This window comes from Tamandua tetradactyla, chromosome 1, assembly GCF_023851605.1.
Source record: "Tamandua tetradactyla isolate mTamTet1 chromosome 1, mTamTet1.pri, whole genome shotgun sequence".
NCBI lineage: Eukaryota > Metazoa > Chordata > Mammalia > Pilosa > Myrmecophagidae > Tamandua > Tamandua tetradactyla.
Genome location: NC_135327.1, coordinates 151,279,391 through 151,305,535, shown reverse-complemented (window position 1 = coordinate 151,305,535; position 26,145 = coordinate 151,279,391). Strand labels below are relative to the sequence as shown.

At 37.3% G+C, this 26,145-nt stretch overlaps 1 protein-coding gene across 4 annotated transcripts in view; it reads left to right on the top strand.

Annotated features, from left to right (window-relative positions):
• Positions 1-26,145, top strand: part of DOCK4 (dedicator of cytokinesis 4) — a 468,183-nt gene that overhangs the window by 233,873 nt on the left and 208,165 nt on the right. For all 4 annotated transcript variants that reach the window (XM_077169893.1, XM_077169973.1, XM_077169724.1 and 1 more), the window contains exons 8-9: positions 945-1,096; positions 25,875-25,956. In XM_077169893.1, the coding sequence (XP_077026008.1) occupies positions 945-1,096; positions 25,875-25,956 (234 nt within the window). The remainder of the gene's footprint in view (positions 1-944; positions 1,097-25,874; positions 25,957-26,145) is intronic.

Sequence of the window (26,145 nt, the reverse complement as noted above, 5' to 3'; positions counted from 1 at the left end):
TCAAGTCAAATGTGTTGTTCCAGACTCCCGTGATGATCTGGCTCTCCCCTCCCTTTGTCTTAACTGCAGTCGTACGTTTGTGTGTATGTGACAGTTTTGCTGATGCCTCCTCCCCCAGTAAATGTAAGCTCCATAAGAGCGTGGGCCACTTCCTTTTTTACTTACCATTGCATCCTGAGTACTTGGCGCACAAAAGATACTTAACAAATATATGTTGAATGAATGCTCGTCTCCTATTTTCCTCATTCCGGAGCCATGGATAACTCCTTTCCTCCATCAACCTGTAAGAACTCTCACTTCTGGTCCAGCCTCCCAAGTATAGATTAGGCTGATGTATTGAAGACAGGAATGAGAGATTAGCTTCCTACTTTAGGCCCCTCACTGGCCTTCCTAAGTGTTCCTCTAGCACTACAACAAGTTAGAAGGATATTCTTGCTCTAGTTGTTAATATCATTTGTCATATCCTATCTCAGAAAGCTACCACATTTTCCCACTTTCATATAATGTAATGGGACTCTTATTTATGAGAAAGTTGGAGTCATAACTGCATTGTCCAGTTACCATCCATGAAATGATAAGTGATTTAATTTAGTCTGATGTTTTAAAGATGACTAATAATTCGTTCTTATCCTGGAGGTTGATAAGAGAGCAACAAAATCCTTTGAACTTCTTCCTGTGCCTGAGTATACTCAGTCAGTATCTGAAGATGAATGATTAAAAAAAAAATTCTGAAAGCAAGATTTCTTGATAATTGACTCTTCAAGTTGTTTTTATGTAGAATTTGGAAGAAATGTTGATATTTGATATCCAACTGGATGCTGAATCAACAGGAAGAAATACTATTGAAAAAGGACACCACAATCACACCAAGTTAACTGGTTGATTGAGTCCTATTATTTTATCCAGTTCATCTGATCATTTCTTTCTTGGGGGGTGTCATTCAGATGGAGCATCGACATCGGAAGAAAGACAGCCCAGTGCAGGCCAGCAGTCATCACCTCTTTGTGCAGATGAAGAGTCTCATGTGTTCCAACCTGGGAGAGGAGCTGGAGGTCATCTTCTCACTCTTTGATAGTAAAGAGAATCGACCGATCAGGTAACTGTAGATGGAGCTGTGATATGAATTTCTCAGTGATGGAACGGTGGGTATTTGTGATTGGCAGGTTTTAACATATTTGACCTTGTACAAGCCACTGTCAGCCTCTGTTTAACCTTCTGTATAGCTTTGAATTTCTCAGCTGCCTACCCTCTGCAGATTTTCATGAAGGTTAGATGGGATGATGCATGCAAAAGGTGTTTGAAAAACTCAAAAGGGCTTTAGAATCAATATTTATTATTGAAATGATGGCATTGATAGCACTTTTGTTATTGTGATATTTTGTATTGATAATGTAAGAAAGATAATATCTTTAGAGTCTGGAATTTGTTTACTTGTCTATTGATGTTTAAATTTTATTTTTCAAGTTATAAGAATATTTAACGTATTTTTATCTTGCCTGCATCAAATGATACCCAGAGACTGCTAAATACTTCTAAATCTTTCAGTTCAAGTTTTAGAACTTTCAAATGATAAGCAGTGTTCACATTTTTTTTTCTCTCAGTTTTCGGTGTCTTACCTGTTGCAGTTCTCTCATGGGAAGCTTTCAATACATAGGAAAAGACTTACTGTGACCTAAAAGTTTCAACTCTTGCCAGTCATTATAAAAGCCTTATTATATCTGTTTTAAAGTTGAACATGAAGTGTATCATCTTTTACATTTCATCTTAGCCAAAAGGCCAAAAAGCAATAACAAATCATCTTTTAAATTAGAATTTTTTGAATTAAAATTCTGTTACACAAATCATATGTGATTCAAAGGTATCATATTAACAAAAATGCTGTCTTTTAAAATAATACTGACAATTTTAAGTAATGCTGAGCCAAATATATTGTTACATAAACAAATAATAATCTTTGAACCATTTCTTTTCAGGTGAAATGGGTTGCTTTTTCTGGGAAATATGTGTGAAATATATTTTTAATGCCTTTATAGCCATAATATCTTTGGTGAATTAATTTACATGTTAGGAATTACTGTCTAGTTTTGATTTCTTTGCAGGGGACTGTGTCCACAGAATTTAGAAGGTGATATTTTTATGTAGCAGTGACAGAATTTATGAGGTGTGGAAATAACAATGGTAATATATTTTCAAAATCTACTTTATACATTGTTGGAGGAAATGAATCAGTGGGTTAGGTGACCTTTCCCTCTTCACAAATCAACACTAAAAAGAAAAGTTAAAGGCATGGAAAGTTCATCCATGTTACAACTCAGCATAGGCTTTAGAAATGTAAAAGGTTATTTAGAGATAATAGCTGCTTACATATTGAAGTGTCTTAGCGTAGTTGATGGGCAGTTTAACTTGACAAAATCTTTATAACTTTCTGTATAATATATGGTCTCTAACCTAGTTTTAAAACTACATGAAACAGAAAAGAGAGAAACAAAGCCATTTTTTTGCTTGTTCCTATTCAGCTAATATTTGTGGAGGAATACAAATTCTCTTTGCCACTAATGTTTAAATTGCGTTAATGTGACATTCTGTATTAGTGTTAGCTTGTCTTTCAGTTTTGTTTTGATGTAGAATTTTTCAAAAATTAAAAATTTCCTATCTAGGTTTTGACTTACAGAATGTCCCATGTCTTATTCCTATTAAATTGGTGAAAGTAGGAAAATAACCTGTGTGCCGGATCCCCAAAATATTGTCACTGTGGTTCCCAAGTTCAGACCAGGAGCTGGGCCTCTTTTCTCGCTCTGTAATGTGTTTGGGCTGTCACACATGCCTGCTTTGCTGTGATCATCCTCTCTCTCTCTTTCTCCTCTCTAACATCCCAGATGATCTGTAGTGACCCTGGGAGAAATCAAGCCCAAATTTCTCTCTCTTGCTTGCAGTCACTGAGTGTGACCATTGGCTCTCACCTCGCAAACTCAAAATCACCATGCTGATGATCGGCAAAAGAATGAGTGAATGAATGAATGAATGAGTGAATGAAAATATGCTTACTGAGTGTTTGGAAAATATGCTTATGAGGTGTTTGGAAAATATGCTTATGAGGTGTTTGGAAAAGTCTTAGGTTCATTTTCATGACCTTTCTTTGGCCTCAAGCAACACAGTGGATGTTTTCATTTAGGGAGTTTTCAAAACCTTCTATTCGATAAGTTTGGTTCAAACTACCAAACAGCAGTGAGGCAGCTTCACCTTGGAAAGGGGCTGAAGGAAGCACACATCTGAGATTTGGTTTTTCAATTCTTGTCTCTGCAGTTGGAGGCAGCTCCCCTGAACCTTCTCTTACCTCTTTCTCTTTTTCTTCATCTCAAAACTGGTAGCAGTTTTTGCTTTCTTCATTCTATCTGGCATAGCTAGTGAGTGTAAAGCATCTGCAGCTTCTCAGTAAAAGGTATTGTGAATGTAAGATATGATTTTGAGGCATTGTTGCATTCCTTATTCCCAGCCGTGGGTGCAGTGTGGAATGTGTGGGTGTTTTAAAATCATCATGTATTTCGCTTTCAACTCTTTATTTTAGAAAATTTCAAACATTAAAAAATAGAAGAGTGTAATGAACTCTCATGTATTCATTATCAGCATTGATGTTACCAAGATTCAGGGCTGATCTTATTTCAACCATATCCTTCCCAGTCCTCTTCTTTGCCCTAGATTATTTTGAGCCAAATCCTAACATATCATTTTCAAACATGAATCTTTCAGGTTACAGCTCTTATAAGTATCAGCACCTAAAATTTAATAATATCTTGGCATCATCAAAATATCATCATCCAGTCAATGTTCACACCTCCCCTCTTGACTCATAAATATTGCTTTGTAAATTGTTCAAAACGAGATCAAATAAAGTCCGTGTATTACAGCTGACTTGTCTGTTAGGTCACTTTTCATCTACAGCTTTCCTCTTGTTTCTTCCTCTCTCTCTGTTTCCTTGTAATTTATTTGTTGAAGAAACTGTATCATTTGATTGATTGATTTTTGAGAATTCAGAGCTTGACTCTAAAAAAACAAGGCAATTAATAGACAAAAGATGACATAGTTAAGTGAATGTGTTTATTATTAAATAGGATCATAATAGCTGTAATTAAAAAATAAAATAAAATGTAAATGTAATCTCAATGGCATTGGTACAACTATTGATCATGGGAAGTTCCATGGTTCAAATAGAGGAGGAGGGGCTAACATGTGCAAAGTGTGTAGAGAGGAGAGTAATAAGGTGAATGTTTATTTCTTTCAAAAATTAGGATTTGTCATTTTTTTTAACTTCCCTCTGCTGAGAAGCAAACTGATAATAGCATTGCTTCAACCCTAACCATCTGCCAAACTTTTCTGTAAGTATTTTAAATATATTGTGATCAACATTGGTTTTATTTATTAATTTTTTTTGCGAGGGCAGTCACTGGGAATCGAACCTGGGTCTCTGGTATGGCAGGCAAGAACTCTGCCACTGAGCCACCATGGCCCGCCCTATCAACATTGGTTTTATAAGTGAGGAAACTGAGGTACAGTGAGGTTAGATGTCATCCCTAAGCTTATGCAGCCAGCAAAAGACAAAGTGGAGGTGCATCCCGACCTGGCTGGCCCCAAAGCCTACCCTCTTAATCACTACGTCATTTTGCCTCTTGAAAAATTACTCCTTCTGTGATTCATTAATTGCCTGAAAATTTTCCATATTTGAGCAGATTTTTATTGGCTAGAGGTTGAGCTTCAAAGACTGATGGTCTTCATAAATGGTTAAAATGTATTGATAATGATGATATTGAAACTATCAGGGATTCAGAAACACTCTATGCTGTAGAAAACGGCTCTTCAAACTGAGTCCTTCTCAGAATACTTCAAGAATAGCAATGTAGCATTGGTTCTTACTGTACAAGTGAACAAAGTCTTGGAGTCATTGCTTGCAGATACTAAACACAAAAGGAGCCAGCATGTGAAAATAATTCCCTTCTAGCACACTCAATAGACTGATGAAGCATATAATATCTCCTCAAGAATTGCTTTTTTAGCATGATACTTTCTGTGTGATCTCAACCACACATAAAAGACCTAGAAGGATATGTCAAACTGTAAACTACTTGTGATTCTGGATGATTTTGTGTTCTTTGCGTCTTGTGCTTTTCTGTTTTAAATATTGCACAATTAACTTAAAAGCTAAAAAAAAAAAATATTTTAAAAACCTGCATGGAAAAAAAAAGAAGAAGAATTGCTTTTTTACTTCAAAATCATTGTTAAATCTGCCTGCCCAAGTGTTAGGCTTTTACGCGTGTCATACACACCTCCTGCTATAGTCTTGGGTAGAGATTGAGGCATATTCTCTCAGCATCCCATTAGCATCCATCTCCCCCATACCTCTTTCTGGTTTACCTTCCCCACTTGTTTGTGTAACAACCTCAGCCCCGAATCTCTTTCAACAAAAATAAATCACTTTTATTTGAGTTTTGTAGACTCTAGACATTATTTATCTCTGTAAGAGATTATTGATAAAGACTGAGTTTTCCAAATTAAGTTTTACGTGAGTGAAATGTTTTTAGAGAACAGTTTATCTGATTGAAAGTTTGTAATTTTGCCAGTCCACAAGAGTATATCTGGGAAAGGCAAGGAATCATTTCCCTGGGTGTCATCTCTACTTTTGTTTTTTTTCCTCCATTTAACAAATACTCTTATAGTGCTTACCATGTATCAGACACTGTTCTAAATCCCTTAAAAATATTAACTTATATTGGAACAACCCTATGTAGTTGGTACTATTAATATCCCTATTTTTAAATAGGTGAGGAAACTGAGGCACAGATTACTTAATAACTTGCATAAGCTCCCCAGCTCTCTGTGGTAAAGGTGGTATTTGCCCAGGCAGTCTGGTCTAGGAGTAATAGTCTTCATCACACATTCTCATTATCTACCATATTTATCATATTCTGTTTTCTTCCTCATCAAATTTTACTCACCAATGTGTAGTAAGAGGTCTGTCTTGTTTTTTTGAGAAAGTAGAGTGGGAGGGACATGAGCTTGTTAAAAACTGACCAGAAGAATCCAGAAGAAGAATTAAGGCAGAAGGTAAACCTGGTCATTGGTAGATCAACGTCCCTTAGGAGGTATCTCAAGGTCACAGATAAGCCCTGGGCCAAGAAAAGGAGAGAGGAAAGGTATGACTGGGCATAAGCTGAGGGGTTGGGTTGGGAATGCGAGTTTTTGTCATATGAAGAAACCAAGCTATTTAACATTTGATGCTTCAGTGTATCCTTTAGCTTAGATTGAAAATTGACTGTTGTGCTAAGTGGTAATAGAAATAGAAATAGTCATAGCCTTTGTGCTTTTCATAGACTGTGCAGCAAGGAATGTGGGTATTAATTCTTACCTTTCCTGTTTTGATATATGTCAGTTAATCTACAGCAGACCATGAATTATATGGGCCAGTTCACATAGCAGTTCATTGGTTTACTACCTCTCTTAAACTTCCATTTCTCTGTACTCATCTGTTATAAATCTTCATTAGTTAAACTTGTAAATACATCTCAGGACTAGTCCATGACTGTATTTTATTCTCATCAGAGAATGTATTTCATAGGACCTGAGTCCCACCAATTAGTACTCAACTTGTTATAGGGCTGCTTGTGTACGTTACCTGCTGGCACGTGCTTTTATTTCTGAGAACTTCAGCAGGGTAGTGCTTCTGGAAAGCCTTGCCCTGATTATTAAATATACAAAGTGAGTCCTACTGCTTAAATAAAGATAAAGTTTACTTTCTAGTGATACCTTACTCACATACTTTTCTCTTCTTTTTTTTTATTATTTATTTTACTGGCTCACATACTTTTCTGAAGTTACTTTTTCTTCGTACCGCCATATAAACTCTCAATTTACTTTGAAATGCTCATTTCCATTTAAATTTTATATTGCCTACCATTGCCTTCTCTTCAGTATGGTATTCTGTGTCTGTTATTTAGGAAAAAGATAAATAGTGAATACTTTTGGTGAGGAATACAATTTTTATATGAATTGTACTGAACTACGAAATATATCTGAATTTTTATCCATCATCAAGACACGTATCTCCCTGTATCTTGTGCGGGCACCATTGCATGGTGTCTGAGTGGCCACTGGAATCAGATGGCCAGGCTTCAATTCCTAGCGTTGGCTTTTACTAGCTGCATCAGCGTGGTCAAGTTAGTTCATGTGTCTGTGCCTGTTTACTCATCTGCTAAATGAAGATTCTTTGAGGACTAAATGAGATAATACATCTACCTCTTACTGTGATGCTTGACACCTATTAATTGTTCAATAAATCTCAGGAATGATGCTGACAGTAATGACAATGATGATTAAAAAACAAAACAGGGAATATGTTTTAATATAATCAGAAAGTATATGGGGTAGTTGGTCATGGATTCTTTAAGTAATAGTGTATTCCAAGGAATTATTGGGTTTTTTTTAGGTATATGGCATTAAGTTATGTAAGGTTTAGACAGAACTGCTAAGTAAACAAATGAAATGGCATCAAGGATGTAATTTACTCTGGCTACAGAAGAAGAAAAGAATCAAAGAAAGAAGGGATAGGTAAAGCAGATGTGACAGTAGATAATGGTTGTGAATCCTATTGTGAAAAGTTTGTGACAGGTATATGGATTCCAGCCTTAATAGTTAGCATATGGAGTGTAGGATTTGTGAATTATCTCCTTCGAATTAATTAATGTTTTCTGCATATGGGGAATAAAGCAATGACTGCAGGAATTTTTTTTTCAGTCTCTTTAAAGGAGGCTAGTGCATTAGTCTGGGTCTAGTCATTTGCCCCAAAGATGATCTGGATTCCATCCCATTTGAAATAATATTCTTAAGTTCACATAAAGTGGTAATAATCTTTTTGATAGTATATTTCAGCAAACTTAGGAGGAATATGTTCCTGATGGTTTAGGGTGTTGAATGTTATATAACCCATACATTATAAATCTCCTTTAAAGCATGAGCTTTGACTCACATGTAAAATAGGTACTCTTAGAAAATTAGTGAAGATTCTGTAAAAGAAAACACTTTATATGCTTAAGCATAATCTTGTGTGTGTATAAGGACTACTTTCTTAGAAACTTTGAATAAACACAGGCTGTTCTTATCAAAGGTGTGGTAGTTTTCCTAGTTATATGAATGGCACATTACCTCCAGCCACCACTTGTTCATTCATTCACTCATTGCAGCAGTGCGTAGGAGTGGGTAGCTGTTTTGTGTGAGCATTTGCACTCCAGAGTTGAATTCAGGAGCACATGGCAGAAGGCACGCAGGGCACAAGTGAAAGAATCTTCTTTGAAAAAGAGGAAGGACATTTCTTCTGTTAATGTGGAAGGATTGAAGGCCAGGGTGGTGAAATGGCCATAAAATGATGAGGTAGAGAAGAGGGACTTTTGGTTTGTGACCTTGATATTTTTAAAATAAAGTCCAAAACAAGATCAGCTGCCTTTGAGAAGCAGAGAGAGAGTAAAAGGGAGTTTAGGGCTGAAACTGAGTGGCAGGAGCATAGTAAATGGACTTTGAGTAGGTGTATAATAGAAAATGAGTTAGTGACCAATAATAGAATTGCTAAGTACAGCAGGGCCCCACCAGAATTGAAAGTTAGACAGCTTTTGCTAGGGGTGCTCAGGAAATAGGGATCAGAAGCAGGTGGTAGGATTGGAGACTTCTAATATCACATATGGAAAAGAGTGAGAAGATTGGGAATTTGGTATAATGACAAGGAGAATCAAAGAAATTGCAATCATATCTTTCCACTGGGTGTTTTCAGAGGATGGTATAATCTAATAGCCTTTTTATTATTTTAAAGCAAATTAAAGTTTTTAGAAGAACTTGTGCTTCTTTTGAAAAGACTCAATTACTGGGAAAAAAAATTTTAAATAGCCTCCAGGAGGGAGTGGACTGGGAGAATGATTGTTTAACCCAGACTAGGAAAAACGCTATTTTCCTTTATTTGTTGTAGTACAATATAGTTTTTAATAGAGTAGACTTGGTTTTTTACTTTTCCTTGTACCATGCTAGAATTTCTCATTTCATATATCATTTAAAAATTATTTTAGTGTGATCACACAATTTCAGCATCTATACTTTTACATTAAATAGGGGCATTTATTGTTTTGAACATTGAAAGATAGTTGGCACTGGTTTCTTCTTACAGGTTTTGTTTAAAAACTAACTCAAAGTTCTAACCTTTCCAATGCAAAGCAATAATACGGGGAAAAATCTGACTGGCCAGACATGCAAGGAGTTCAACTCCATTTGAGAACAAAAATAGATACAGAGGCAAAGGTTCAGAGATCCTCCCTGAATTGTGGCAATATCAACTATTCCATACAGCCCTGAGCACTTCCTGCTGTGTCTAGACAAGCTGGCACAGATTCCACTGTGGGTGTCTGTAGGAGAGTGACCCGCAGTGACCTTCCCTCGGGCCTCCTGTTTGAAGGCGCTACTGCTTCCCATTCTCCCCTCTTCTTCTCTGTTATTTGATTGTTACTGCAGGTACATGAAAATTGGGACTGTTGTACTTAGGTGTTAATCAGATTTTGTAGTTTACTCCCCCTTGTCCGTGGCCACACTTCTGAGTCACTTAAAAAAATAATTGCTTTAGGCTTGTGGTGACGTCCTCAGTGGGAGGCATTTTAGATAAGAGATGGACCAGGAGGATGATCTAAATTAAAACAAAAAGAGCAAAGAAATATGTTTTTTCAGACAGAGATCACCCAGGGTAGGACCAATCCATACTTTTTCTCTGTAACATACAAGAGCCGTGCAATTCCATACAATTTTTTGAAATTGTTTATTACTGTATTATTATAATTATAAGTGGCTAGAAATTCAATATTGAAGAAATCTGTGAATCTTCCAATCAGTGGACTGGCTTTCTTTTTCCTTTTATCTCCAAAAACTTATTTCCCGCTACTTTTTGCTGAAATAGTGCAGTCTTTTAGAATGTAGCCAGAAGCTCTTTTTACCCCTATGCTTGTGTTTCAAAAAGATGACCAAACTGATGTTCTTTACACCAGGATTCTGGCCATCTCTGTCTGTTTTCCAGTAGGTGTTAGTGGCCTACTGGAAATACAGAGAAGTTTTCCTAAGTTCCCTGCAGGATAAGATACAGTCACATGTTGTGCCACTCTTCACAAGTACTTCCTTGGCATTCTACTCTATTTATATTGTAAGATGATTCAACACTGACGAAGGAAGTGTTAATGATACAGCCTTTGTTGGCTCCTTTTCTGAAGATAAAGCTTTACCTCCTCAAAAGGGCAGCCACCCCTTCTCAGTCATCTTTATGTCTCTTGTCACCTTGCAGAGTGCTTGACACAGCGTAAGATCTTCAGCGGTATAGGAGTTGGGGATTGATGCAGGTAAAGAAAGATTACAAGAAAGTCTTTCGTTGCTCTTGAGGCAAAGCATTAAAAGGTCATGCCATTTTTTGTTTTAATTTTTGCTCTCTTTCTTTCACCCTAATGGGGTATGCTTATTCATAAGGAGAGAACTCAAGGTGGTTAGTGTGTCAGAAAGGTTTATGGAGTTGTTTCAGGTTACACTGTGTTAATCAGAATTACATTCTCCACCAGTCTTTAGGGGTCATAATTTGCACAAGCTGTCATGCTAAAAGGTAAATGGAAATGATCAGATAAGTGTCTAACCTCTCACCCTAAGTATTTCCATTTAGAGATTTTTTTTTTTTTTACTGTAAGTTAGAGGCTGCAGCTGCTCATTTCCATTGGGCAACATGGATTTCCTGCTGTTCCTATCCAGTCGTTGATGTTCATTCATTCAGCAGTTTTTTCCTCCTCAGGGCCAGGCTACATCAGTTAATAAAACAGGAAAAAAACCATTCCTGTTCTCATGGAGTTTACACTCTGTAGATGTTCCAAATACTAGTAAGCTTTGGGAGTTAAATATTTTTTAAGACCAGAGTTTCTGTACCATCTCTGTGCATGGTATCCAATATGCAATTTTCATTTCAACAGTATTTGTGGTGTCTAAAGCAATAGCTCCTAAATTTTTCAGTGATAAGGCTCCTGTTCAAATTTATAAAGACTATAGACCTCTTCAGAAAACAGTGTACCTATCCTCATACACATCAAAGTTTGTGTTTTGCTTCAGAGGCTTTCTAGCTCCCTGATTAAAAAACATCTGATCTTAAAAAATATGATTGAGGGTGTCATCTAATTAATAGCACTTAATGATGATTTAGACATTTTTCGAAATTGTAATAAAGAATCTATCCATAAGCTTGGTGTGTCTATCAGTAAGCTGTTGAAAGGGAAATGTGATTTTTTACTTATTTTGTTTTAAAAAGTAGAACATCCTTTTGCAAAAAAAAAAAAAGAAAGAAAAAGAAAATGCATGGACTATTTATTATACTTATCATTTTTGCAGGGCTTGAATTTCTTGGATAGTTTTTAAAAGGCTTTTTGCCTTTTTAAGAAATGGCATGTATAACCCAAAATACTTGTATAGAACTCAGTTTGCTTTACTTTCAAGATTTCTTGGTACAGATGCTTTCCTTGGCAAAGAGACATTATTAGAAAGGTCAGCATAATTACTGTATATACATCAAAACGGTTCCTACCTTATGAAATGTCAAGGACTCAATGTTTACAGTGATCAAATTATGTAAATTCCCCAGAGGATAAACGCAAGATGCTCTGCCTGATTATAGACCTTCTTATTTTATAGCCCCTGTTTCTCTTCACCAGAACCCATCATCACCTCGTGTTTTCATTTCCTAGGCTCTCAAAGCAGATACCGTGAAATGTTGGCTTTAACAATGGGAATTTATTAGCTTACAAGCTCCCAGTTTTGAGGCTGAGAAAAATGTCCAAATCCAGAAGGCATCATCAGCGCGGTGCTCTTTTCGCAGAGGCCTGCGGCTGTGTCCTGGACTCCTCTGCCTGCGTGGCAGGCGCTGCCTTCTCTTCTCAATGGCCTTGATTTCAGCTTCTTGCGTCTGTGGCTTTCTCTCTCATTGTGCTGCATTCTTTTATATCGGACTCCAGTAAGAGGATTAAGACCACCACCCCGCCCCTCCCCGGGCCGTGCCTTAACTGAAGTAAACTTTAAAGGCCCTACTTGCAACACATTCGCTTTAAGAACATTTTCTGGGGTGTGGGTATGTATGTGGGTGTGGGGTACATGCAGTTCAAACCGCCACACCTCGTTTTTGTTACTTCTCTGCTTTCTAGCAAAATTCTTAACGAGTTCCCTGTGTGATAGACTTCAAGCAAGTATTTTCCTGAGTTGTTACGTACTGTTCAGTTAACAGTACAGCCATTTCTAAGAGTTTTACTTGAAGTCAGCATTGGGATTTCTGTGGTCGCAAGTCCTTTGAACATACAGTCATTATTGCCTTTCTCAAATCAACAGACAAGCCAAGTCATTTCTTTAATTCACCAGGCAATTATTTGTTCTGGTAATATGAAACAGCAGGTAATCTGAACCTTGTTTGCTTATAACTTGAAAGAGCATCGCATTCCCGTTTATCACTGAGTTTTACCTCCCTAAAAAGAGTTTTGATGTATCCTCCCTTGATTCATTCAATGAAAGCTAAATCCTTTCCTGTGCTAACAAAGCCATCTCATTAGTTGGTTGCTTAGAATTTCAGCACTCAAATATTGAAAAGTGAATCTGGGCTTGCACATTTTAAAAAATTAGCAACAACCACAAAAAGAATCCAGAATCTATTTTCTTATTTAGGTAAACTATTATGGAAACACAGGTTTCAAGGATCTTCTATTTCCATTTCCCTTTCATCAGAAGAGCGTATGACTCTAATGATGCTTTTGTTTGAAAATTAGAAACCACATTAATGGCCTTATCTAGGAAAACTTGCTTGAGGATTTACTTTCATTTATTGCCAAGGTAAAACTCTGCCTTTGGTACCATTCATGTGGTTAGGAGAAGATAAGAGAAAAGCCTTTGACCCGAATTTACCAGGCTTTTTTTGCCTGTTTTCTGGTATATATGAATGTCATACGTATGCATGAGTGTCAGTGTTTATTCATATTGCCCTTTCATAGAGGCTCTAGGGTCAGCGCTGTTGACCTACCCTCTTACCTCTTCTCACTATTTCCGTGTCCCTCACTGCTCTCAAGCAGTTACTCCTAGGCTCCTGGTGCCTTCCCTTCACACCTACTCTGTAGAGAAGAGGTATTACTATCCTCCCAAAAAAGAATCTAAGACAGTGACTTTGTTTTTCCAAGGATGCTATGTGAGTGTCTCTAGTACAGTTGTTTAGGAAAATATATCAAACAACAGGTCAGTTTGATATTTTGACATTGATAACAAATCAATTTGTATACCACAGCATAACCATATATATGTTTTCTCTTTATTACTAAGAGACCATAATTTTCTTTCAATGGTGTGACTTACAGAATGGATTTACAAGTCTTAGTAGTTGTTTCTAGATTGATCAACCTCCTTATCTTTCATACCACATGTTTCAACCCAAGATAATATTACCCAGTCATATATTTTTGGATCAAAGTGTATGTTTTATAACTTTCATGTGCATTAAACTACTGGACAGTTTTGCTTCTCACGTGAGGTGAGCTGCAGTGTGATAAACATTTTCATATTTCTCTATATGAGAAATATGAAAATGCCTTTGGCATTTGGCCATTGTACTTTTAAGTACATTGTTCTTTGAAGGCAATAGTTTGTTCTGGGAATACTCTGACCTGGAGAGCTTTGTGATGTAATTACTCAGAGGGTAGTAGGACCCTCAGGTCTAGTGTGGGGGACCCCGAGACCCTAGGTAGGACCTTCCAAGAGAGCAGGGGACTGCTCCCGAGTGGTTATCACCCGAGGATGGTGGGAGAACAGGAGCATCAGCTGACGAGTGGAGGAGAGGTCAGGGGGGTGGTGGGGCTTCCAATCCCAAATTGCTCCCTGCATCATTTCCATCTCTGAAAGCTTCTCCCAAACTGTGCTGTCAAAACACATCATTCTTAGAGATCTTTTTGAGTATCTCAGAATGTCAGAAGTTCAGTTGAGCCACTGAGCACAGGCATGAACTCCTTAAACATAGAGATATTTGTGCTTTGTTTTTTCTTTGGCTCTGTATGATTTTTTTTTCCATTATTTTATTGCAGATATTCACTGTAGAAACACTTGGTTCAAGTGACATACTTAGTCTTGCTCTTCCTTGTCCATTTCTGACATTATCTTTCAAAGTCAGTATGTCATTGTGGTTTAGAGCCAAGACTCTAGGGTCAGTTCTGAAAATTAATATTCTGGCTCCATCTTTACAGGCCACACAGCTTTGAACAACTTACAAAATATCTCTGAGCCTCAGCAATGTCAGGTGTAAAATGGAGATTATGTTGGTTCCTGCCTCACAGAAAGGTTATGAGAATTAGATGTGAAAATCTAGGTGAAGCATAAGTCACAGTGCCTGGCATGGGTACATATTTGCTTTTATTATTTTTCCCCAGGAACCAGGCTAAGGATGCTTATTTGCTTTCTTCTTTCATTATCTTGGTTTCCTCAAATCCTCTTTAGAAGAAGGTAGGTTATGAATAATAAATATTTGTGGGTTTTTATTCTTTGTTTCCAAAGAAAGAATTAATCATTGTTGATTTATAATATAATAATTTATAATGGTATACACAAAGAATTCAAATGGGTGCTGAATTTCTCCTTCAGTGAAATTTCCTCTGGCAGAACATGGAAGTGTAATGGGAAGTCAAGCAATGATTTTTTAGCTGATAATAATTTCAACTCTCATTTCCCTACGTGTTATATTCATTATCTCACTCTTTAAGAGGGTAGCATTATTAATTTGTACTTGAAAACATATTCTGTCACTGTAGATATTTCCGTTCCTATATATTTAGCATAGCACACATATAAAATGTGCATAGGACAGGATGAAATGCATGACCAAGGCTCTGAAGATGCCATGAAGCTAATTAGATGCATCTCACATCTGGTATTGAGGCACCATTGATTGAATGGCTCTTTGGCGATTCCCATGCTTTTCTCTATCATTTAATAGTGGAAATTATAAGGAAAGAGAAAGTTGGGAAGAAGTTGAGGCACCCCAGATATTTTCATTTTGTTGTATTTTGTCCTAAAAGAATATCTTTGTTCTAGTCAGAGAACACATACTATACATGAAGGAAATACCAAATTATCGACTAGAAGCTGGGGTTGCAAAGGTTAATAGTCATGGCCTATCATGTATCCAGTATAATAGAAAAGAAACACACAGACCTCTTCTGATTAGGAACAAAGTGATCAGTGAGGTAATGGAGGAATGTACCTCTTGTACTACAATACTTTTTAAATTCATGCAACCCAGCTTTGTTTTTCAATAGAATGTCAAAATACCTGTTGTGTGACCACAGAAGTTTGAAGGAGAGAGTTCAGAAGATTTTAGAAGACGTTGCAGAGTGAAATATCATTGACTTGTTCAGTTTCTCAGTTATTCTCCAAATGTGTGTGAGAGTGTGGGTGGATAATTGTAGTTCAAATAATTCTGCAATGAGTCTCTGTAGGTCTTTTTTTCCTCTAAAACCATTTGCTGATTAAATAGTTGCTATAGTTCCAAAACTGAAGTGAAATTGCTTGAGTTTGTATAACAAAGCATGTTACCAAATGAACAAAAGAGTTTTAAAAAAATTGTCCACAAAAGTGTTTCCCTTTTTTTCCTTTTAGGAGAAGTCTGATTTTTAAAAAAATACCATGACTTATTTCTGTTACCCATCTTCAATCTATTTTTATTCCCTCCCCCTTAAATCATGCTTAAGCTAAGGGATATGTCACTAACTTAGTACATATTGATGTTCTTTTTGAAACAGAGTATATTATAATACTTGCATAATTAGGATTGTGTCTAGACAGTTGAAATTAAAATAGTGATAAGGCTAAAGGGATTCATTGGATACATGAAAGGGCTAAAGGATACATCGTTTTATCAGAACATTGATAAAGCCCTCAGATATGGAATAATGTGTTATATCAGTATTAAAGTTTTAAGCTAGAATGCCCTGTTGACTTTTGGATATTGATAATTTTATTGGTACTCATAATTTCAGGCAGACCTATCATAAGATACAATGAATATTCCAAATGTTAGTAATAGAGAGGGACCTCAAGCATAAGTACATCTCAAGAGATAAAAAATAGAGCCTACTGTCCATGAAACAGGAGTGGGGGAAACTGTGACAATGCTTGTGTTTTGTGTTATTAGATATCAATAAACATTTGTAGGTGACTGGTAACCATGAAGCTAAACCAAATACCAGTCTTAAGCCTCAGAAATTTTGACTAATTAAAACCAAGTTCTTAAATCTTTTTGGAATTTTTCTTTTGTTTAATAAACAATTTATTGCCCCAGTCATTGTTTTCCAGGTATGTTTCACTGAAAAAATACTACCTAAAGAACAATTTTAAACTAGGGATCACTTTGAATCCTGCTGTTCTCGTTTGCTAGCTGCTGGAATGCAACACACCAGAGATGGATTGGCTTTTAATAGAAGGGGATTTATTTCATTAGTTCTTCAGAGGAAAGGCAGCTAACTTTCATCTGAGGTTCTTTCTTACATGGGAAGGCTCAGGATGATCTCTGCTGGCCTTCTCTCTAGGCCTCTGGGTTCCGACAACTTTCCCTGGGGTGATTTCTTTCTTCATCTCTAAGGGTCTGGGCTGAGCTGCGCATACTGAGATGAAGTGTGCTGAGCTGCTTGGGCTGTGCTACGTTGAGCTGTCTCATTTAGCACCAGCCAGTTAAATCAAACATCATTCATTGCAGCAGGCACACCTCCTAGCTGACTGCAGATGAAATCAGGAACAGATGATGTTCACCATGCCATCGGCTCATGTCTGTAACAGTATAACTAGGCATCTTCACCTGGCCAAGTTGATAACTGAATCTAACTACCACACCTGCTAAGTCAAGATTCCCATTTTTTCATTCCATTAACCCAGGAAGGGCATGAAGGGTCTTATTTGCACTCTTAGCGTCAGGTTTGACTATAGGTGAATGACTTCTCACTCCTTTATCTCAATATTCTGGAAATATTTGCTTAATATTTCTATAGAGCTGAGAGAACATTTACCTTATTCAAATGCAGTGCAAGGGTTTTAAATTAACACATGGGTTAGAGCTCCTGCTTAGCTGCTAACCAGCTCTGTGATCTTGGGCAAAACTCTTTGCTATTCTTCAGTTTTCCTGACTAGAAAATGGACATAATATACTGTTTGCTTCCTAAGGCATGGTGAGGATGAAGTGAATTAGTTCATATAAATTTTCTATCAGAGTGCCATAGAATGGTAGAGTCTCAAAAAAAAAGTATTACCTACTAATGTCATTATTTAAAATGTAATTCCTTTATCCCAAGATGAGTTTTTGTACATTTCCCTACATCATATCTTAAATTTGAAACACTAGTGTACATTTTCCTACTGTGAAGAGAGCTGGCAGTCCTTTTCCTTGAATTACAGTAAATGACAATTAGATAAGATTAATCTAGCTCTGCATCCTCAGTTGTATCTGTCATTTCCAGATTCCACCTCTGAATAATATAGAATAGGAAAGAACTTGAGTGTCGGTTGAGCACCCTAGTAGCCATTTGTGTTCTCTTCATTCGTGCCTCATCAGCCTCCTCCTCTGAAAAGAAGCATAATAGGTGTGGAAATGACCCCACTGGAATGTAAATTGGTTTCTTTTTCTCATATGAAAGGTCAGAAATAGGTATCATATAAGAGAAAGATGAGGTAAGCCACATAGTTGAAACTGTGAAATATATCTCTCTAGATTTAAACCACAAAAGTAAAAGAAGTGTTCCAAAACAGCCATAAATTCAAATCCCCTGATGTTTCTTATTTTTCCCCCGTGCATGAGAGAAGAGAGATTTTGGATGACTGAGCTATTACTCAAGGCAAATGTCTAGTGATGAACTGGCCTAGAGACTTGGTAGATCCTGAGACTTGCTAAGGTCATAAACATTGTTTGCCTATTTGATCCCTAGGCTGAAGGTTCGCTAACAGAGAACATCCCATGTTATAACTTCATGTACTGTGGATGTTGGCTGTTTGTTCCTTGCCTGAAGGCAGGCAGCCAACCATTTGAATCTTTCTATCATAGGCATCAGTATATTGAAATTCAGTTGGGATTTGAAGCTTGTGGTAGTAGCTGGTGTACTGATTTTTCTTGGGTTGATAGTAATTAACTTTTTGAGCATACATTAAAAAATGTATTGGGAGAAAAAAATAGCTTTTTAAAAACCTAATTTTTCTTTGAAGTATGTTGCTCCTTCTTTGAAAACAGCCTTTTGTGTTGGTAGTTATTTTAAACATTAAGTAATATTAAAAGAAATATAGCAAAAAGACTAGCTCGAGCTTAGCCCTGCTCCACGGAAAAGTTAGGGAAGGGACAGGAGGGCGACTGAGGTGGCAATTAGGGGGTACAGCTGACGTGAGAGAGCCTTCTGCACCGCATGCGGCAGCCCTCATAGCAGAGGCCGAGGAACTGAGAGGCAGAAAGCTGGAGCCTGGCACAGAGCTGCGGAGCCTGGCGTGGAGCTGCGGAGCCCGCAGGAGTGCATGGACAGGAACACGGGACTAGGAATTAAGCCAGGCTGCGTTCCTTGGGTGTGCTACCCTCACCAGCGCAGCCTTGTGACTGGCAACTCACCCCACAAGCCTGAACTCCATCACCTGCTCCCATTCCCCACACTCCAGGTGCCCCCACCCTACCAGCCCCCAGTGCATGTACCTGCCTCCCATCCCCACCCCATGTGCAGCCCAGCCCACCTCTCCTGCACCCCTCCCAAGCACTATGTCCCCTTCCCTGTTTCCTGCAGGCTGTTGCTACTGCATAAAGGCTGTGGGCACTTACCTCCATACCTAGGCTACCCATGCCACCCCCCCCTCCACCCATAGTGTCACACAGCCTCACCCCACCCTCCCTGAACTCAGTGCATCTGTTTACGGAAACCCCAGGCCCACACATGCACATGGGCTCCCAATCACGCCATTCAGCTCTGGGAACTGCACGTTATAGCAGTCCTAGAGCCACGCATGCACCCAGGCCTCAGCCTCACTTCCCAGCTCTGAGAAAGTGATGCACAGCTGGGTCACATCTGCCTCCAATCCACGAAGGCATAACTTCAACCTGCTGCCACAACTCTAGTCATGTGCACAAAGGGCCCGTGCCTTAGACCAGTTCACAGCACAGTTAAGCCCCCCAGACTGCTGCACCTGCACAGCTACATCGTCCGTGGCCATTGGGCACTGATGTTCACAAGCATCAGCATAACATCCCCAACCTGCACCCATACCTGCCCTGAAACCAATCACTGTAGTGAGTGTTCCACTCTGTGCCCTGCTCCCTGCTGTACAACCATCCTGCAAACACAAGGCCTTAGACTACTGAAAGAAGTCAACTCCCAAAGTGAATCAATCAAGATATTTACATGTGACAAAGATAGCAGAAGATCACTAAGCATATCACAATGAGGTGATCCAGCCCTGCCTAATGACCAAATTAAAATACCAGAGGAGACACAGATGCTGAAACAACTAATCAAAGATGTTCATACAACTCTACTTAATAAGTGGGATAGCAAATGACATAAAGGAGATCAAGAATACAATAGAAGAGCACAAGGAGGAGTTTGAAAGAATAAACAGAAAAATAGGGGAAATTACAGAGATTAAAGACTCTGTTGACCAAATAAAAAAACATACTAGAGGCACACAACACCAGATTTGAAGAGACAGAAGAAAGAATAAGTGATATAGAGGACAGGATAATTGATTTTGACGACTCAAAACAGCAAGTGACAAAAAAAAACAAAGAAAAGTTGAATGGGAACTCAGGGAAATGATGGACAAAACAAAGTGTACAAGTATAAGAATCATTGGTGTCTGAGAAGGAGAAGAGAAGAATAAAGGACTAGGAAGAGTAGTTGAGGATATAATGGGGGAAAACTTCCCAATCCTCATAAAGGACATAAATATATAAATCAAAGAATCCCAAAGAATTCCAAACAGAATAAATCCAAATACGCCTTCTCCAAGGCACATACTAATCAGTCTGTCAAATGTTGAAGAGAAGCAGAAAATCCTGAAAGTGGCAAGAGAAAAACAATCTGCTACATGTATGAGAAGCCAAGTCAGACTAAGTTCATACTACTCAACAAGCACCCTGGAGGCGCGAAGGCAGTGGTATGATATATTCAAGATCCTGAAAGAGAAAGACTTCCTGCCAAGAGTTCTGTACCCAGGCAAATTGTCCTTCAAAATTGAGGTAGAGATTAAAGTTTTCGCAGACAAAGAAGTCCTGAAAGAATTTATCAACAAGAAACCAGCCCTACAAGAAATACTCAAAGGAGTTCTGCTGGCTGAAAAAAAAAAAGACAGGAGAGGGAGACTGAGGAGGGCACAGAATTGAAGAGTACCACTAAGGATAATTTACAGAATACAAAAAGAAAGAGAATAGAATGTATAGATCTGACAAATAAAATTTAAAAATAAGATGGTGGAATCAAGAAATGCATTTTCAGTGATAACTTTGAATGTTAATGGTCTAAACTTACCAATTAAAAGATACAGATTGGCAGAATGCATTAAGAAACAATCCAGCTATATTCTGCTTACAAGAGACTCGTCTTAGACACAAGGATACAAATAGATTGATAGTGAAAAGATGGAAAAAGATTTTCCACGCAAGTTGTAACCAAAAGAAAGGTGAAGTAGCTATACTAATATCGAACAAATAGACTGTAAATGTAAAGACATCATAAGAGACAAAGAAGGCTGTTAGAAAAAGGAGCAGTGTCGTGAGGCATGTAACGATGTGAATGAACATGTGGGACACTTGGTGAGACAAAATAAGCCAGATTTTATTCTCGAATGTCCGTTCACATCAGTGGGACCATACAGTATTTGTCCTTTAGTTTTTGGCTGGAATATGTCATTGGTAACAGAGTTCAGCAGGAGTTAGAAACAGGGTAAGACAATGGGTAATTGAAGCTGAAGGGATACAGACTGTGCAACAGGACTAGATACAAAAACTCAAAAATGGACAGCACAATAATACCTAATTGTAAAGTAATCATGTTAAAATACTGAGTGAAGCTGCATCTGAGCTATAGGGTTTTTTTGTTTTTGTTTGCTTGTTGGTTTGTTTGTTGTTGTTGTTTTTTACTATTACTACTACTTTTATTTCTTTTCTTTATATTAACATTTTATATCTTTTTCTGTTGTGTTGCTAGTTCCTCTAAACCGATGCAAATGTACTAAGAAACAATGATCATGCATCTATGTGATGATGTTAAGAATTACTGAGTGCATATGTAGAATGGTATGATTTCTAAATGTTGTGTTAATTTCTTTTTTTTTTTCTTTCCGTTAATAAAAAAATAAAAAATAAATAAAAAAAAAAATAATAAGCCAGAAACAAAAAAGCAACAATGGTACGGTTACCTTTAGAAAATGCTTGTAAGAAAACAGGGGCCTAGATTGTAAGTTTTTAGAGCAGACGCATTAAGTTTGGAGTGGTGTTTACTATTTCTGCATTTTGAGAGGCTGTTTTATATAACCTGATATTTAGAGATAAGAACGAAGTCGAACAGGTTGGAGTTTACGTAATTCAGAACATAGGGGTAAGGAAGACAGTGTCTATATTTTAGAACCACATATACTCTTTGAGACCAATGGTGGAAAGGTTTATTTGATCTGGAATTGAAACTTTCTGTAGTGCGTAATCTAATTCAACCTATCTGTGTAGCTCATTTAAGCAACTGAAACACAGGAAGCACAGAATAAGAAAGAGGTCCTTTAGTCCTGTATATATTATTGTAAGGCGTGGAAACATCCTAGAGTATTAAACATAATCAGAAAGTGTTGGCAAAGTCCCTGGAGGGAGGGGAGAAAGACAATGGAACTATAAACCTTATCATCAGGAAATCCCCTGCTACTGTGTCAAACTTCAGGGACACCCAAACCAATAGGTCATGCCTTGATCATGAGGCTTACTCTTGTGAAGCTAATGTAGGTAGCGGAGAAACTTAGATTACTTGAAGGCATGCCTGAGAGTTATTTCTGGAGGACCTCTGCTGTTGTTCAGATGTGACCTTGGTCTCTCTAAGCCCAACTCTGCAGTGAAATCATTGCCCTCCTCCCTATGTGGGACATAACATCCAGGGGTGAAAGTCTCCCTGTCAATGTGGGAGAGGACTCCCAGGGCTGAATCCAGACCTGATACTCTGGGATCAACGATTATATCCTGACCAAAAGGGATAAAAGAAGTGTAATTAATAAAGTATCAGTGCAGAGAGATTTCCAATAAAGTCGAGAGGCTACTCTGGAGGTTGCTCTTACACAAGCTTCAGGTAGATCTTGCTACCTATCAACCTGCCAACTCCCAACCAGGACTGTTCCAACCAATCCTAAAGAACACCTAGGGCAAGATATAAGATTCCGCAAGGCTTCCAGGCACTATAGTAACTTCCCAGAAAACTACAACCTCCAGATGGGTGCATGGTCCAGATAAGTCCTGAAACTTAGCCCAGCCTCTCAAGAACATCGGATGGTTCCATCTCCCCACCCCATATTAGTGACAGACCCTTCCAATATAAAAAATTTAGAATTGCCATAACCCAAACAACCCCAAAGAGAGGTGTGGAAAGATCAAAGGCAATGGTGGAATTATACATAGAAAATAAGACTTAACAAATGAATATGAATGCTGAATCATTAAACTGATATCTCTTTTAGTCTCCAATATTTTAGAGCAGCTAGAAGTAAAAACCTAAAATTGTGTAATTGTAACCCATGTCAAAGTTTGAAATATGTTCTACAACTAATTGTGGTTCTGTGCTTTGAAATGTATAGCTTTTTGTATGTATGTTATTGTTCACAGTAAAAGGAGAAAAAAGTCGATTGTGATGATAAAAAACTATTTAAGCCCTCTAGCCTCCTATATTCTGGAGCAGCTAGAAGGAAAAATGTGAAAGGATTGTATGGTAGCCCATGACAAACTCTGAGATCTATCCTGTAACCACTTTTTGAAGTGTGCTTTGAAAACTATTGCTTTTTTATTCCTTTGCTTTGTATATATGTTATACCATACAATAAAAAAAAAAATTATAAAAAAAAAAAAAAGTTAGAATGGCATGGCCAAAATGCCCCTACAGAGTGTGAGAGGGATCAGAGGTGATGGTGGAGTTATACAGAGAAAGGTCAGTTTAACAAATGAGTGCTGAATCTTTTACTGATATTTCTTTTAGCCTCCAGTACCTTTGAGCTGCCAGAAATAAAAGTCTAATATTGTGGAATTGTAGCTCATACCGAGCTGTGGGATTTGTTCTACAATGATTTGTTGTGATGTACTTTGAAATGTTTTGCTTTCAGGTATATATTATATTTAAAGACAAGGAGTATAACAGAGAAGATGGGATTTAACAAATAAGTATAACTGCTGAATCAATATATTGGCATTTCTGTCAGTCTCCAGTGTCTTGGAGGTGCTGGAAGGAGGGACCTGAAATTGTGGAACTGTAACCGATACCAAACTGTGAGATCTGTTCCATAGCTACTTGATAAATTGTACTTTGAAATTTATTGCTTTTTTCTATACATTTCACAGTAAAAAAAAAAAAAAAGACATGTGTATAATAATTCTGAGCTTGATTAATTATTTCTAAAATAATAATATAGAGATAATTTCAGGGTAAGAACCATACAATTCATCTTGGGCCCAGCTGCTTGCATCTTCTTAGAGCATCACTGCCTCCTCCTTCAGTAGGTTTCAATAGCTCCCCATTGCCTATAGAATATAAGCCTAGCTCCTTAACTTCTCATTCAGTGTTCCTATGATGTGTCTCTGACTCTTATCTCCAGTCTTATCTGATATTTCTACCTTAGCAAGCTCTCTGATTCACCAATCCGTTTTCCATGCAGCTCTTTCAACAAGAATAAATTTTCTGCCTTCATTCACGCCATTCTCCCTGTAAAAATGTCTTTCCAGTTCCTTTCCTTTTATTCAAGGCCACTGAGACCCCCTTCTTCGGTGAGACCTCCTCCACCTGTCCCAAGGTTCACTTCTTTTCTGTATTCCTAAAGTGATTATCCGTCTTTGTTGTACTGTCCGCTTGTTACCACTTGGTATTATTATTTTCATTTGTGAAGGTTCTTGAAATTAGAGATAAGATCAAGATGCCACAGTGGGCATCCAGCCGGCTTCCAGGTTGGATAATTCCGACATTACGTGGAGTTCCTACACACTAGTCCTTAACCGGCTGTGAGTTCTTCCTGGGGATGGCAGAGTTTCTATTACTTGAGGATTTTAAAAGTTTGGTTCTTAGAAGATGATGTTCTTGAGCCACCTCTTTCATTTTGTAAATAACAACTATTATTGATATATTTGGCATATATATTTTGCAAACATCTTCGAAGACAGAGACTATATGGTTTATATTTTTGCTGTTTGAAACAATTAGCACTTTCAAAATGATGGGCAAAATATGTTAATTGCAATTATTGTTACAGATACAGAGATTGGAAACCACCACTCTTGAAATAAAGCATCTTGAAATAGGTAGCACATAGTAGTTCTTAAAATATGATCTTGGAAACCTCTGGTAGAAGCTTCTAAATATCATATATTTATAAGGTTTATAAAATGTTTTAGTACCATTCCATTTCAGTTTCAGGCATAAATTTATTTAACATTTAAAAATTCATTAAATGTTATTTTATTTTTTCCTTGTTTGAGACCTTCTAAACTATTATCCTCAGTATTATCTACCGCTTCAGACTTATTTCCCATTGCCCTTAGTATTTCTTATTTTCTTATAAATGGGGCTATTGAGTATTCTGTGAAAATATTCCACATGTTCCCACTTTAAGACCTTTGATCACACTGCCTCATCTCTCCAGAAAGGTCTTCAGTAATTGAAATGTTTCCCATCAAATAACACCTCTTTAGTAAAGTAGATTTTTCCTGATTTCCTCTCCTCTTGTCCTTTCTAGTCCTTTTAGTTCTTTGTGTTTTATACCACTTATGAGATTCTGGTTTTCCTTGGAGTATTTTTAAAAAGTCATATATACCCCATACAGATTTTAAGCTTCTTTATAGCTAGGACTTTACCCCACTTAGTTTTTTATCCCCTACAATGCCTAACATATGGCCATGGATCTGAATGGTGTCTATACCAATATTTATTGGCTTGAATTAGGGTTGATAAAAAGCATTATTTGTGTTTGCATTAAATTTAGGTGGTGTTGAATTAGGTGGCAAATTCAATTAGTGGAGGATTTGAAATCTTCTATTCTTTTTTGGACCAAAGAATTAATTTATTCAGATTTCATTTCTTAGGCCATTTTTTTGTGTTTTGGATTCTAGGTTTATAAAAGCGTAAGACACTTTGCCTTCCAATTGATGACTAGTATTCAGAATGATTCCCTTAATGCTAATCAAATAATATGTTATAAAACTGTAAGAAAATAAATAAAAAAGATCTTAGGCACAAACAAAATTCCTTTGGGTTCTATTTTCTTTTCATTGCACTTTTTCTTTCTTTTGAATAATAACAATATCACTGGCATGGAAATCTATTCTTTTAAAAGTTATTTTTTCTCTACACATACATATATTACTTTTACAGTTGTTGCTTTGCAATTTTAACAGAAAAGAACAAATGTTTATTGTCGTGGGTGTTTTCCTGATTTATATAAGCAATTTTGGTGTCAAATGGATGATCTAATGAATGTTCAGCTCAACTGTTAGGATGAAGAGAAATTAGAAAAGGAATGAATCCTTAAATGTTAAATAATTTTCCAAATGTTAAACTTTTCTTCTCTTGTAGTGAAAGATTTTTCTTAAGGCTGAATAGAAATGGGCTCCCCAAAGCCCCAGACAAGCCAGAGCGACATTGCTCTCTCTTTGTGGTAAGTGGACTTCATTTCATTCACGAGGTGAATCCTTTCAATTGTGCTTGATATTATTTAGCAGAAACAACTCATTGGGAGAGAACATCATGAATTTGCTTACACTTTGTAGATACACAAATTACGTCAGTGCTCAGAATTCTGAATACCACTGTTCACAGTCACAGTTTTGTACCTTTAAAGTATTTA